At 35.5% G+C, this 14,303-nt stretch overlaps 1 protein-coding gene across 1 annotated transcript; it reads right to left on the bottom strand.

Moving 5' to 3' along the window:
• Window positions 1-2,497: 2,497 nt before the first annotated feature.
• Window positions 2,498-11,758, bottom strand: LOC110669072 (uncharacterized). The gene is made up of 13 exons (XM_021830551.2): window positions 11,605-11,758; window positions 11,328-11,511; window positions 9,426-9,544; window positions 9,229-9,335; window positions 9,056-9,143; window positions 4,689-5,787; window positions 4,516-4,570; window positions 4,306-4,387; window positions 4,042-4,122; window positions 3,365-3,469; window positions 3,226-3,275; window positions 2,902-3,031; window positions 2,498-2,803 (listed from the first exon to the last, which is right to left on the bottom strand). The coding sequence occupies exons 2-13, from the start codon at window positions 11,497-11,499 to the stop codon at window positions 2,723-2,725; spliced, it is 2,169 nt and encodes a 722-aa protein (XP_021686243.2). The 5' UTR covers window positions 11,500-11,511; window positions 11,605-11,758; the 3' UTR covers window positions 2,498-2,722.
• Window positions 11,759-14,303: the final 2,545 nt, after the last annotated feature.

Genomic DNA, 14,303 nt, shown 5'->3' with positions numbered 1-14,303 from the left:
GTGAGAGAATCAAAGCTCCAAAACTTGAATCTAGTCTCCCAAACTAGTAAATAGAAGAATTCACCTCTAGATCTTGAAAAATCCAAAAAAATCTCTTTAAAGAGCTCTTTGTATGCTCCAGCAGTTGAGAGAAAGAGAGAATAAGAGAAAACCTAAGTGTTTTGAGCAAAAACACGAGTCATAGTTGAAAGACTTTTAACTATCGAAAGTTGAATTTCTATTAGAATATTCCGTCAAGATAGATATTCCGACATCGAAAAATGGTGGGCATTACATATATGCTATATGTGGATATGGATATGCAGAGGACATGATCTAAGCTTGTTGTGGATATAAGTGGTATGAAACCGGCTTGAGTTGAGCTTGCTCTATAGGAGTAGATTACAATAACTAAGTTAGGGATCAATTTTCATATATTATTATGGATTGTATTAGGTATGTGAGTGTGTATAATGTATAATTATGTGCTATGTTGTGATACTCGTGCATTTATGTTAATAGAATTGCACTAGGTTCATGTTAGCTATAGCTGTTATATGGACATATATCCGATATTGTACTCTTAAGTGAAACACTCATCTATGTTCTTCTATTTTATTCCATGTGAAAGGTAAAAGATAGTCAGATTCCTACACTTCTACACTGTACTGGACCTCTACCTTGTTGTAGTTCTGTATTAAATATTTACAAATTCTTAAAACACTTCACTAAGTTATTTAGCCTACATAAAATAACAGGCCTAAACAATTTTAATAATTCAAATGGTTTGTGTGTATTATTTATCAGCTTATTTTACTGTTTACATGAAATTACAGTTATAGAATATAATTTCTCGTGCATATGGGCAGAACATGCATGTTGTGTATATATGCTTTTTTTTTTTTTTTCCATTTAATTCTCACTGTAATTTAAACTCGAATCCTCCACATATTTCAATACCATTAATATAAACTAAATTATGAATTTTGATTTTATGCCTTACACATATCAGTCCAAATCTTAGCGATGGTAACAGCTCCGAACGTCTCTTATTAAGTAATTATAAGGCCCTCAGTCTAATTATCCATTTACGATGCTAATTAAATAATTCATTTGGGAGAAGATTTGGACGGTTGCGTCGGATTCACTCTTGCCCAGATCTCCATTTTTTCATTTTTTTCAAATTGAACATATAAGAAATGGTGCTTGCAGCTCATCAAATGGTTTGATTTGAAATGTTAGAGAATTTTAAAAGGAAGAAACTTAAAAGGATTTGAATTTCCCATGGTACGCTACTAGTTGAATGATTAACTAAATCTTTTTACACCTATTTATATACGCCCAATCAATTTATAAATGTTATATTAATTAAAATCACGATAAATTCCACATATGAATATCATATTATTGAATGATGCAACGTCATATGCTGGTGATGATGCATGGAGAAATGTATTTCAATACGCATGGTTTAGACGGGGCCATTTAGAAGCTCAAAACGAGTGTTTAGAAGCGAAGGAAATTTTCTAGCAAAGGTCAGGGACGAAACCTTCACATGGAAACAGCGTAACACGACACCATAAAATCATGAAACTTGATTTAAAGTCGGCAGATAGTATATTCCCGTTGCTCATTCATCCCTCAACTTTCTGCAATCACCCATGTCACACATTGCTTTCAAAATAAAACAACAAATGTTTACGCTTTGGACTTTGCAGCTATTTTCAACTCACAACAGTTCGACCTGGCCACCGAGCTGGTTTCACATCAGAATTGAATCGGACTAATCTGATTCTAGTTCCTAACCGATTCCAATCCAATTCAAAAGCAGTTCCAGTCCCTATTTTTTATGGTTTCGGTTTTGGTTCTACAACGGTTTGGTCCACATGACAGCACTCTAAAGCCGTCAACTTTTTTTTTTTAAAGTTTGAACCAGGTTAAATCTGACAATTCGAACCACCAGTTCCGGTTCAAAGCTTGGGGATTTTGACCGATCGGTCCCCTTAGAGCTGATCCAGTTCCAGTTTAGGCTCTTAAATAGTTGAACTAGACCAGCTCCAAGTTTAACTCAGACCTAAACTGGCCCTTGACCGGGTCTAACAACAGGATGATAAATCGAGGTTTTGGATATCAAGATGAGGTGAGGTCCATGGACAATTGATAACGACATGACAAGATAACACTCATGCTTAACATGTTCAACAATTTGAAAAGAGACTAGGAGAGGCAGTCACCAATAAGCGCAGAGCATATATGGCTCATACGCTCATAGTTCCTTCCAAAATACAATCCCAAATGCTATTGTTAAAGCCACATCAATATTATCAGCCATCACAAGCCTTTGAAAACAACATCCCCATATAATAATTACTCATATTAATTGCAGGCCCCATATGGTGGTCTATGGACCTCCAAATGGTCCCCCCATGCCACTTCCAGTGACAATTCTCTTTAACTAGACCCATCGTTGCTCCACTTTTGTCTAATGCATATAAAAGAACCTCTATCCATCTACCTATTATTCCAAGAAAATAAAGCAGCTTGCATAGATAGGAGAAAAAGAGATGAAGAGAGATTCAGACAGTAAAAAGTCTAGCAATCTGGTACTATATACTTTTTTGCAAAAGAAAAACTTATCTAAATCACTTGTATGGTTACCTGAGTTTATTAGTGTCATGGACAAAATGAAGCCAAGATACATAACATTTACAGTGCAGACTTCCAAGTTGCCCTTAAGCAAAACTCACATCACAATACACTTATCCTTTGATTTTGCTTCGGGCCTTGAAGATGAAGATGAATATTTCCCAGTGGTTCTGGGCACCTGCAAATATTCATGAACAATTAACGGCAGCAATTATTATCATTTCAGCCATCAGCAGAATATCCGAACATCCAAGAGTAACACTTTTAACAGCCTACCTGGGGACCGGTAATCAGTCTTGAGCTGCCAGTAACAGTAGGTTGCTCCAAATTATGGCGTTGAGGCTGCTGCTGCTGCTGCTGCTCAAACTCCTGTTGTTGCAGAGCTATTGCAAGCTGCAGATCAGAACTGCCACAAAAACAAATCTATAAATGTAAATCTTGACTGTAACTTGAGGCAAAATATGATCCGAGTACAAGGGGGAAAAAAAAAAGATCAAAAGAGCTACATGTAGAGAGTTTAAAATTGGTAATGGTCTTCTATACTAATGCTTTCCTATTAAAGATTAAATCTACGCATCTGTGATGAGTCAGAACAATTACTTCATATCCAAGCCCACTTGTGCTCCAGTATCAATGCTGGCAATATAGTCCTGAGGAATACAAATTCAAGATAAGTTCTATTAAAGGTAAAGATAAAACTGAAAATATTAAACATATTTTGGACCGAAACAATACATACAGCAGTACTGGCCATGGCATTGTGCTCATCCCATGTATCATTTGCATGACTTTCTGCCTTGAATTCCTTGAAGTTGCCAGTCATGAACAATGTATCCCCATTGACCTGAAAAAATGGGAGATTAAAATTAGAATACCAACCTTCACAAGCTATCCCTAGAAAGAAACCATTTAATAAGTAGTCACAATAAAGTGTTCAACATCAAATATCTGATAATTCAATCTTGCTTATTTTCATTTTCTATTTTGAAGCCTCAAGGAAACACAAAAGGGACAGAAAAGGCATTTATTCTTGGGCTTTTAAAAGTTGACCAAAAATTAAAAGATTCTATCACCACACTGCTAGCGCAAACACAATAATCTGCTAATAAAACCACAAAGGGAAAAGTATTTCACTTTCTTACCTTCAAGAAAATGCCCTTTTTTTAAGCACAATATTAACCAAATTGCAGTGAAAATTTTCTTCATTACACCATCAAGAACAACAATGATAACAATCATGCACCAACAAGCAGAGACAATGCCTAAACATTTCGAATTTTCTATTATTTTAGTTTGTGTTTTTGCACAACAAAAAACAAAATGTCTAGGCATTCTGTTTTTTGCAAGAGCAGAAGCCAGAGACCAACAATAAAGACGTGCCCCTCAATAAGAAGATGCTCTAATAGACAGTTTTACCTCATTTAGTTTCTCCCACACCAAATCAGGCTGGTTTAAGTATCCCTGGTCCGTAGCTAAAAGATAAAGTTCACCATCATACTGCCAAAAAAAAAAAGGTAAATTTATTGCACAATTGAAGTTCAGAAAAACAGGGAAACTGTACAATTGTTTTATTATTTTCTACAAACTGTTAATGCAAAACAAGAATAGCGGGCAAACCAATACCACAGTATTGACAGCTATACTTCAAATTGCAAAAGTACACCCTAACTCAGAACTAACCTTAAACATGGTGCTGAAGTGATTGTTACGGAAAAAAACACAAAGTTCACGTTCTTTGAGCCCATCTTGTAAGCAAAAAAGGCTAAAAAAAGAAAAATAAAATAGAATTACATATGCACTCAGCACAAAAGAGAAAGAAATGCAAAGCAATTCACTGCACCCAACAAAAAAGAAAGGAACAAGGGAAATCCAGAACAAATTAGGGAATACCCATAAAAAGTCAGCTGACTAGCACTGTTCTTCAAAAAGTTCCTTATCAGTTCCCCTGATGAGAATTAAAAAAACAATAAGAAAACATCTCTCAAATTTAAAAACAATATTCACTGAACATTTATGCAATTGATGTGCAACAAATCTGAAACAGATATGCAAATCTAACTTACCTTCTTGTGGTGTGATTTCATCATTTGGCCTCACAGTTTTATCAGCCTGTTCCGCAAGAATCACCTCACCTTCATACATAGGCTCTCGGTCTTCAAAAACTGCAGTTCCTGAATCTAATATGCATTCTTCTCCTTCATAAATGGGCTCACTGCCATCAACACTAGAAGTAAATGTTTCAGGTACATCTACATTCTGCATTCTGCCACTAGAGGAATCTGAATCCAGATTTGGGGCAGAAAACCCTGATATTTCTGCTGTGTCATGCCCACCAGAAATATCTGCTGGTTCATGAACATCAGTTATGGAAGCTGATTGATTCTCAACCATTTTGCCTCCTCGAGAAACATCCATGCAGTCTTCATCAACAGACACAATATTTTTTCCACCAGCTAGGGACGGTACACCAGCAATCTGGACAGGCATCTTAACACTACAACTCTCACTTATAGCATTACAAGAACCAGAGTCTGTGGATTCTTTATAAGTTGACTGATCAAGCAATTTTATCTGATCAGCGTTTGAAGGAGAACATGTCATTTCCCCTGGAAGAGATTCTGAAGGGCTAATCTGATCAATCTTTGAGGGAGAACATGCCATTTCCCCAGGAAGAGATCCGAGAGAAATGAGATCACCGTGATCACTGCTCAGGACGCCATGATTATTATCAATACCAATATGCCCCTCTGAAATATCTAAAGAATTTACAGGCACAGCACCCTTTGCAAATGTATATTCATCTGAACCAGCAGGTAGAACCCCTTCACTAACATCAGCTACAAAGGCATCACCCATGGAAGTGGGCAATTCCTTCGCCGACAATTTTAAGACCCTCAACACCTCTGCTTCTTCTTCTAGGTCCCCTTTCCTTAATGTCTGGTGATCAGAGACTGAACGCGGAGAATCATCAAAAGATCTAGCTTTTGAAAGACAGGGAGAAGGAACCCCCAGAGTTGCAGTGGTTGCAGCAGCAAAATCAACAGAATCTTCCTCATGGTTTTCCTTACTTTCACCTTCCATGTTTCGTGTTTCCAGGGCAACAAGCTCTCCCACAAGAGCATTATAGGACTTTGACCCAATCGCATTTGCAGTATCAGAATCCTAGTACACATGCATAAATGAAATTGATCATCTAAATTGGTAGATGATATAATCCAGATCAAGACATAAAAGAGTGCATTACTTCTGAAGAAATCAGGATAACAAGGGACCAGGAAAGATAATATAGCAGGCACCATACCCCACTATTGATAGTTGCAATTAAGAATTTTCCAAACATAATTCAGAGCTATAGTGCCATGTGTACCCACACCAGTGACAAAATTCCCAAACAACTGGTCGAATCAGGAAACATTATAATTCAGTATAAACAAAACAAAAACCCATAAAAAATTCCAAATAATGCTGAAAGTATTGGTAAAATGCGTATAATTTGGCAATTCTCAATCATTGCAGAGAAATAACATAGTGAGACCTAGAGGTGAGCAGAATTTGGTTAAACCAAAATAACCTATTAAATCCAACTAAATTTTCAATTCAGTTTGGTTTTAACTTTTAGAAAAATAGATTTATTTGATTCGGTTCAGTTTTTGTACTCAAAAAACTGTATTAACTGAACTGATATTTTAAAAACGCATCGTTTTAAGTTAGGATTAGCGTATATAAGTGATTTGTCTACCTGAACCTATGTCCTTCTGCCTTCCCTCTGCAAAACACGCCTCTCTCCACTCTCCTTGTGTTTCTCTCTTCTCTTCACCTCTACAGAGAACATCACCCCTCCTCGGTTCCCCCCCTTGATTTTCCTCTAGCCCTCTCTGTTTCTTTTCTTTTCCAGTTTTCCGTTCACAAGACATCATCAACGCAGCCTTGGCCTCATAAATATCGGTGACTAAGTTGCAGCAGGTGTCGAGTTGTCGACAAAATCGAAGACCTTTTCTGTGGTTTCGATCTCTTTTGGGCGGCAAAAGAAGGACCAGTACAGCTTGTAGTTGTCTTGGACTTTCTCAGTGGAGATCAAGCTGCCGGAGAGATCTACAGCCCATTTGCCTTCGACTCTGTTGGGCCGAGAATGCAAACAAACCAGTAGATGCCACTAACAATAGATCAAACGTTGTGTTTGTTTGATATCTTTCGGTTTCTGTTTCTGGTCTCTGTTTATGATTTGTTTGATTTTGGTATTTATGTTTCTTTGCATTGTTTTAAGGAAAATCAGTAACACAAACTTGGCGTTCGTGTAATAGTGTGACCCAATTTGTGAAGCTGCAATGCAAGTCTGTGTTATCCTACTGAAATGGCTTTTTTGATAATTTTTTGTTGGGCTTGAAGTTGTTGCATTTGATTATTATGTGTTTGCTTAAATTCACCATTTTGGGGATATTGATTGGTTAACATATCCATATGGCTTGTTTTTTGATTGGCATTGTACTTAGTTAAATTGATTGATGGGTATCTTTGATCCTAGGGTTAGTTTAATTTCTGCATTATGTGATGTTCCTCTCTCCATCAATTAGCTGAGTTTCTATTAGGTTTTAATTGAAAACCGACTGAACTGTACTGAACCAAATCAGATTGGTTCGTTTCAGCTCCCTTCTTTATTTGGTTCAGTTTCTATATTTTGTCTAATTCAGTTTTCGGTTTAGAACTGAACCACCTATTTGCACACCCCTAGCGAGAATTGAGATCCATCAAAAAAAGAGAAAGAAAATAATATTAATAAGAAACCGGCATCCATCTAGTCTAAAGGCACCTCCGTGAAATCCTAGTGCCACAAAATATGGGTTGACAATGGCATCCATCTAGTCAAGAGGCAAATGTATGAAATCCTACTACACAAAGTACACATGAAAACTAGAATTACATAATAACTCTGAATTCCATTTGGAAAGTTCTTAGTTGCAACTATCACTCAGGTATGATGCCTCTGGATTAGATGGATGCATACATGGCTAAGATTATCAAAATTTTGTATTAATTTAGCCTGCTTCTTGAAGTTCCTTCATTATGCAGCAAAGCTCTTTATCTAGCATAATTTATCTTGAATGAAAGAGTATCAGAGCAGAAAAGCATAACGTTTAGTAACTAATAAAGAACCAAAAAAGCAAAATAAGAAAGTGCTATGGCACTGCACATGTGCTCTTAAGTCTTAACCAACCTTGTAAGCCCCTTGGAAATCCACACCTAAATCCTATAGCTATACTTTGAAATAGGGGCACTAATGTTAAAAGTTAAACACCAATGAGGTCAGATTAAGAACAGAACACATTAAGAACTAACATTTAATAACCAACAATATCTTACGAACAGAACACATTGAAAACTAACATTTAATAACCAACAATGTCTACAAATATCTAGGCATTTTGTGTAATAAGCATCAAACTCTACCCTCCTGAGAATGCTTATTTGAAGGTAACGACACATTTAACTGACAGCAACTGCTTCACAAAATTCAGTTGTGAAAAATTACGAAATAATTTTAAAATCATTTCATCTTCCCCTCTTTTTTTTTTCAAGTGATTAATCTATAAATTCTACTAGGAAAAAGCAGTAGCGTATTAAAGGCGCGCCTACTCAAGGCTCACCAGGCTCCAACCCTAGCGCCTTATACACCTAGGCGCACGCCTTTGTTCTAGGCACAAGGCTCTAGAAAGGTATGCCTTATTTATTTCCACATTTAGTGAGCACTTTCATTAGCAAAAAATACTAGCACTTAAACTTGATATTTGTCAATCTATAAGAATCTTATATCGACGCAATAGGAAATTTTTGGAATTAGTATCGCTGGTAATAACTAATTATCAAAATCTCATCAAACCAGCACCCCCAAGATCGCAAACATCTCATATTTCTATTTTCAACACTATCACTCTATTATTATCCTTTTTTTTTTTTAAGTTACATCTACACCTATTTCAAGATATATGCTAAAGAAAAAAGGAAAAACATTACATTTATTTAACTTTTATGAATTTTTTAATTTTTTTTACTTTTGCACCTCACCTCGCTCAAGCACACGCTTGCGCCTTGTGCCTTGCATCTTGCGCTTAGGCTCCAGGACCCCTTAGCGCCTTAGTGCGCCTTAAGCATTTAATAATTATAGTAGCATCTATTTGGAAAGTGGTAAAATGCAAGAATTCAATACAATACAACACAATTTGATAATGTTACATTTTGCAGGAATGAGAAGTCACACCAAAAGTGTAGTGATTTGGCAAGAATTCAATTCATTTGACATAATCATAAGTCACTCTCCTATCATGTGTGAAATCATCATATGATCAACTAGGCAGGAATGGCACTAAAAGAACACATAGAACTGGAATCTAACTAAATTAACACAAGTTTATATTTAGGTATTGGTAGAGCATACTTGGGGATCAACCATCCAACCGTGATACAAAGGGATGTCGAGCAAATCAAATATAGCACATTCTGGTGTGAACTCGAAATCATCTATCCTGCATATTTCATGCATATTTGTTAAAAATAAGAAACAACCACTAGCACACATGCACACAGACAGAGAGGAAGGAGGAGTACTACCTCCTAAACTTTATATTTACATCAATTCCGGTCGCAAGACGTGGAAGCAAATCTATAGCATCTGCAATATTCTGCTGTTGGTTTTCAACATAGCCTGCATCTTTATTCTGTATAACAGAGACAGCACACAAATTAACTTAGACCAACAAAGATGGAATTTCTTGATGCAACCAAGCAGGAAAGTTATCAGTTATTACATTTATATTACTGTTGGAATCAATCAAACGTTCTGCAACCAGTGATAATAGTTTCTCCTGCGAAACTTCTGCTATATCTGGGCTCAAATTTAGATTGTTCTTCAACAAAAGAACGTTACCTATTGCAATTCACAATCAAAACAGAACTGTATTCTCATTCTCAATAAGAAGTGATAAGAGTAATTCTTTACATGATACATATGTAATCTTGGTTTGAACATTCAAGAAGTGCTATATTTGCAAGACAATTGGGAAAAATATACCCCCCCCCCCCCCCCCCACAAAAAATAATAATAATAATAATAATAATAATAATAATAATAATAATAAATAAAGTTACACAAATAACTCGTAGTAGATTTATAAGTCAGAAACACTATCAGATTGCCATTTGCCAATATCAGACTTTAACTCATATATGACTGTACACTTTACAAAAAATAAAGGAAAAAAAGGGAAACAAAAAAAAAACAATATATTACATTTTCAATAATCCTAATTTGAAACTTAATGACGCATTAATTTAAAAAATTAAAAACAAAATCTCAATTTACAGTGCAAGACACAACTCAAGTTAATATTATTAGCATTTCCAAAAATCCAAAAAAAAAAAAGCACTAGCCATTAGATTCAAATGTCATTTTTTGTTAACTTAGTTTTCTCAATAACCAAAGAGACGTTTTCAAAATAAACAAGAAGTCAAAAAAAATGATAATAAATAAAATAAAAGAAGAGATAGAGAGAAGAAAATAGGAAATAAGAACTCATAGTCCGAAAAATAAACAAATATCATTTGTAGCACAATCTTTCCATTTCAAAAACTTAAAGCGCCATTTAATGATAATTCAAATAACCCCTTATTTTCCGTCATCAGTTGAACTAATGTTATGAAAAAAGTTATTAGTACAGAACTTAGGTAAATAGTCAAGCCTCAAGAGGAACTACTTTAACATAATGAAAGAAGTAATAAGTACAAAATCTAGCAGGAAAGTAAGATAATCGTTATTAAACAGAGCGTCCAATCAACTATGCCCACAGAACATTTGTTTTGCTTTGCTGAAATGGACTATATACAATCTTGTGTAAAATCCTTAAATCTAATGATTGAAAAAATGTCCACCTCAACTTTGCTAAATACCACTTGGCTACATAGTGATAGAAACTAGCTCTCCTGGTATCTAAACAACTAATATCCTGAACATTCATTTTACAGTTATTTACTACTTTCTTTCCAGCACTGTTCAAATAAGAAAATTCAAGATGAAACAATAAAGTACTGGTGATAGACAAAATCAGGAATTCATAAACAACTTGAAGCCATAAAGTGCAATCCTCGATCAAACTATCTTATGTCTTTCTCCAAAGCATTTCTACAGCCTCAAATCTCAATAGAACATTCTTCTATCACATTTAAATATTGCAAAAAAACTGATTTAACATGTGATCTTCTTTTGATATCTTCGAAATTCAATTGCAACTTTTTTTCAAACCCCAAAAATGGAAAAGGAAATTACCAAATTATCATAATTTTCCATTTTGCATCATTATCGAATAACCACTATAGTCTTCAGCTATAACTAATTGACCCATTTTCATTAATTTCCTATATCGCTGTGAAACGAAACTTGCCGCTTTCATGAAAACAATTTTCCATCACCAATAATTCACCAAGGCAATCCTCCGTTTGGCTACCGGAAAACAACATACACGCACATGTATATGGACAAAGAGTCCTAGCCATTTGAGATAATTTGCTAAATTATATATTAAAACAACCCTGGGTGCTTTTGCGGAATCAAAACCAAACCAGCATTAGACCTAAACCTAGCATTAAAACTTCGTTTCATTGAGGGTTGAAGAAAATGAGAAACCCTAGGGAAGGAGCAAGTGAGAGATAATTACAGATAGCGAGGAGAGGGCAAGGTCCATTGTCGTTTTGGAGAACAATAGGAGTAGTGCGGCCCAAAAACTGTATCGTCTTCGTTTTGTGGACGCACTCCTCTTTCAACGCCTCTTGTTGATTCTGTTCTTGTCTTGGTTCTTCGGTCACCGAAGAAGTACAAGCCATTTCCATGAAATTTCGACCCTGCAATGTTTAAACGACGGATCGTTTAATCTATTCAGAGGTAGCGAGCGAAAGCGAGAAATAGAGAGGATAAAAAGGGAAGCAGCAACGAACAAGATTTATAAAATCAGAGAGTTGGATTATGGGAATGGGATGTTTTATCTTCTGTTCTTTATTTCCCGTTCGACGGTATCACCAAAGCCGTTTTGGCCTCTTTCGATTTCAAGTTTCAATCTGATGAGATTTTTTCTCATTATTTTCCTATTTTTGCGTGGTTTTTTTTTTTTTTTAAGATTTAGAACATAATTGCCCATTAGTCAAAAATAAAGATGATGAGTTGTTATTTAATCTTAATCCATATATTTTGATAATTATATTGTTACTTCCATGTGATTTCATTTTTGAATTGTCCTTTCATTATTTTTTATTAATATATATCGCAAGTCAAATAAAAGAAAGTTTTCTTATTAAAAAATTTTTTTCTTTCCATTTCCATAGTGCTCATGTCTCTTTTCCTTTGTTGCTTTTTTCATTTCTTTTTCTTTCCTAATTTTTTTTCTTCCATAATGCACAATGTCGAAAGATGAGACCTACCCTGAAAGGTGGTGTCCTCCTTCTCCTCACTCAGGTGGAATATGTATAGTTTTGATTTGGGTTGTTGATGTTACTTTGTACATTTCGAGCTACACGGAGAGGGATTATACGCAAATATGTTGTTTGAAGGTTTGACACTATTTTCAAGGGTTCTTTCTTTGCTGGTTAGCTTCTATAAGGAAATGATGGGACCGATTTCTTTGATGGTCACCGTTTTCTCAAGTGCCGTGCCTTTCTCGGTGTTTCCAACCTTGGACCCTAGTCCACCTATTCTCACATATTTTCATGGGGTTGTCATATATGCTCAACTCTAAGAACTTAGATGCATACTCGTCAACTGTTCTTCCATTTAGCTTTAATGCTTCAAAGGCCCATTGTTTCTGATCCTTAAAGCTTTTTGACACAAATATGTTTATGAACAACTCCAAAAACTGTGCCCAAGATAACCCTTCAATCCAATAAAGCACATAATCTGTCATCCATTATCTAAATACAGGCCCTCTTACATGCTACACACATTCAGTTAATCTTCTATCAGATAACTACAACTCTACCCCAGCTTGTCTGCAAGAATCTATAAATCTGTATATGTCCCTTGTACTGTCATATACCCTGAGCATTAACCTTTTAAAATTGATTATCTGCTTGTAAAGCTCTGTCCTCTGTACTAAAGGCTGTTGTAGAGGGTTTGTCATGTATTGTGTTATCATTTCAATGGTCTTCTGCAATCCTACAAGGGTAGCTGCCATAGGATCTGTAGGACCCTGGGCCATGAATGGCTACTCTTCTAATTGTGGCTGCTCTTCCACCTAAGTAGCTCTAGGTCTCCTGCCATGCCTCCTAGGAGCTGACATCTTATTTTGTACCAATACCTCATTTGGCACTTTTGGCTTTTGTGCCGTGGCAGTTCTCCTTCCTCTATGCATACTTCCTGAAAATCCAACTATATTAGCTCACAAACCAAAATAATATGCTATACATAATTGTACAACCACAATCACATGCAAGCACACAAGGCAGAAGCTAGATGCGAAGATGACAAATCAAGAACAAATATGGACCTTATACTCCGCAGGTGACCTCCTAAGAAGACTCATTTTAAAATTCTTGGTACACACTTTTCTATGAATCTAGAGTCTAAGCTCTAATACTAACTTTATTAAGACTTGATTTCTGGGCCAGACCGGCACTAGGATTTGGGTCAGTATAAGGCCTCCGAAACCCGCAGTAAGCCTAACTATTTCTAACCTACTTTAAAACCTATTAAGATAGCCCAATTTTAAGAAAATAAACAGACAAATTTTGATCATAAATTGAACTAATTAACGGGGAGCATTAACTCACTCGACCTGTGAATAAATAATATCAATAATAAGGGGAGCTCAGCTCACCCTTACAATCCTCAAGTCACATAAATAAACATTCGGGAGCTTCGCTCCCTCCATCAACAACAATAAACATCACATAGTTAATTTTACAACCCGAGAATTTAAGTTATTACAACTATTGGTCCATACGGAGTTTTAGATTTAAATTAAAAAAAAAAATAATAGCAAAACAAAATATTTTCTATTTAAACTTGTGAGAAAAGAAAGCAGGTTAATCACAAAATAAGCCACTTGTTACTTGAGGAAAAATAATTGAACAAGAGTAAGCATTCGACTCAAAGAGTAAAATATTAATTTTAAATATAATTTCTATAACTATCTAAATCTAATGCGTTCCTATGTATGAAATGCAACATATTCACATAGTTTAAATAATTCAATCAATATTCACACAAAAGATAATTTGGAGCACGCACGCACCCATGTATCACATTAATACATATATAGGAGCTGATCTCCTACACAGCTCTCTTAATTTAATACCTGCTAGTAAGGTAAACTCAAGCTGGACTTTCGCTTAATAATCTAAGTGTAGAGGCCAGCGAGATCAACTCAGCTCACCCTGACTTATCATATATATAAGGATCGGGTCCCAGTGAGTCAAATTCCAGCCGCGACTATCCATCCTACTCATATTCATATCCACACTATACTCACGCTAACACATATACACACACAGCTGCAAGTTATCTTCAAGCGATATCCACAATAAATTCAATAATATATGCAATAAAAGAGCATGCCTAGTATTTAACTAATTATATACATACATATAAGTGAATGCATGAGCATGCCTTCAATATAAATTAATAATATTGAAATTACAAATAA

The sequence above is a fragment of the Hevea brasiliensis genome, chromosome 9 (assembly GCF_030052815.1).
Source record: "Hevea brasiliensis isolate MT/VB/25A 57/8 chromosome 9, ASM3005281v1, whole genome shotgun sequence".
In the NCBI taxonomy this organism is placed as follows: Eukaryota; Viridiplantae; Streptophyta; class Magnoliopsida; order Malpighiales; family Euphorbiaceae; genus Hevea; species Hevea brasiliensis.
This window is presented reverse-complemented; position numbering and strand designations above follow the sequence as displayed.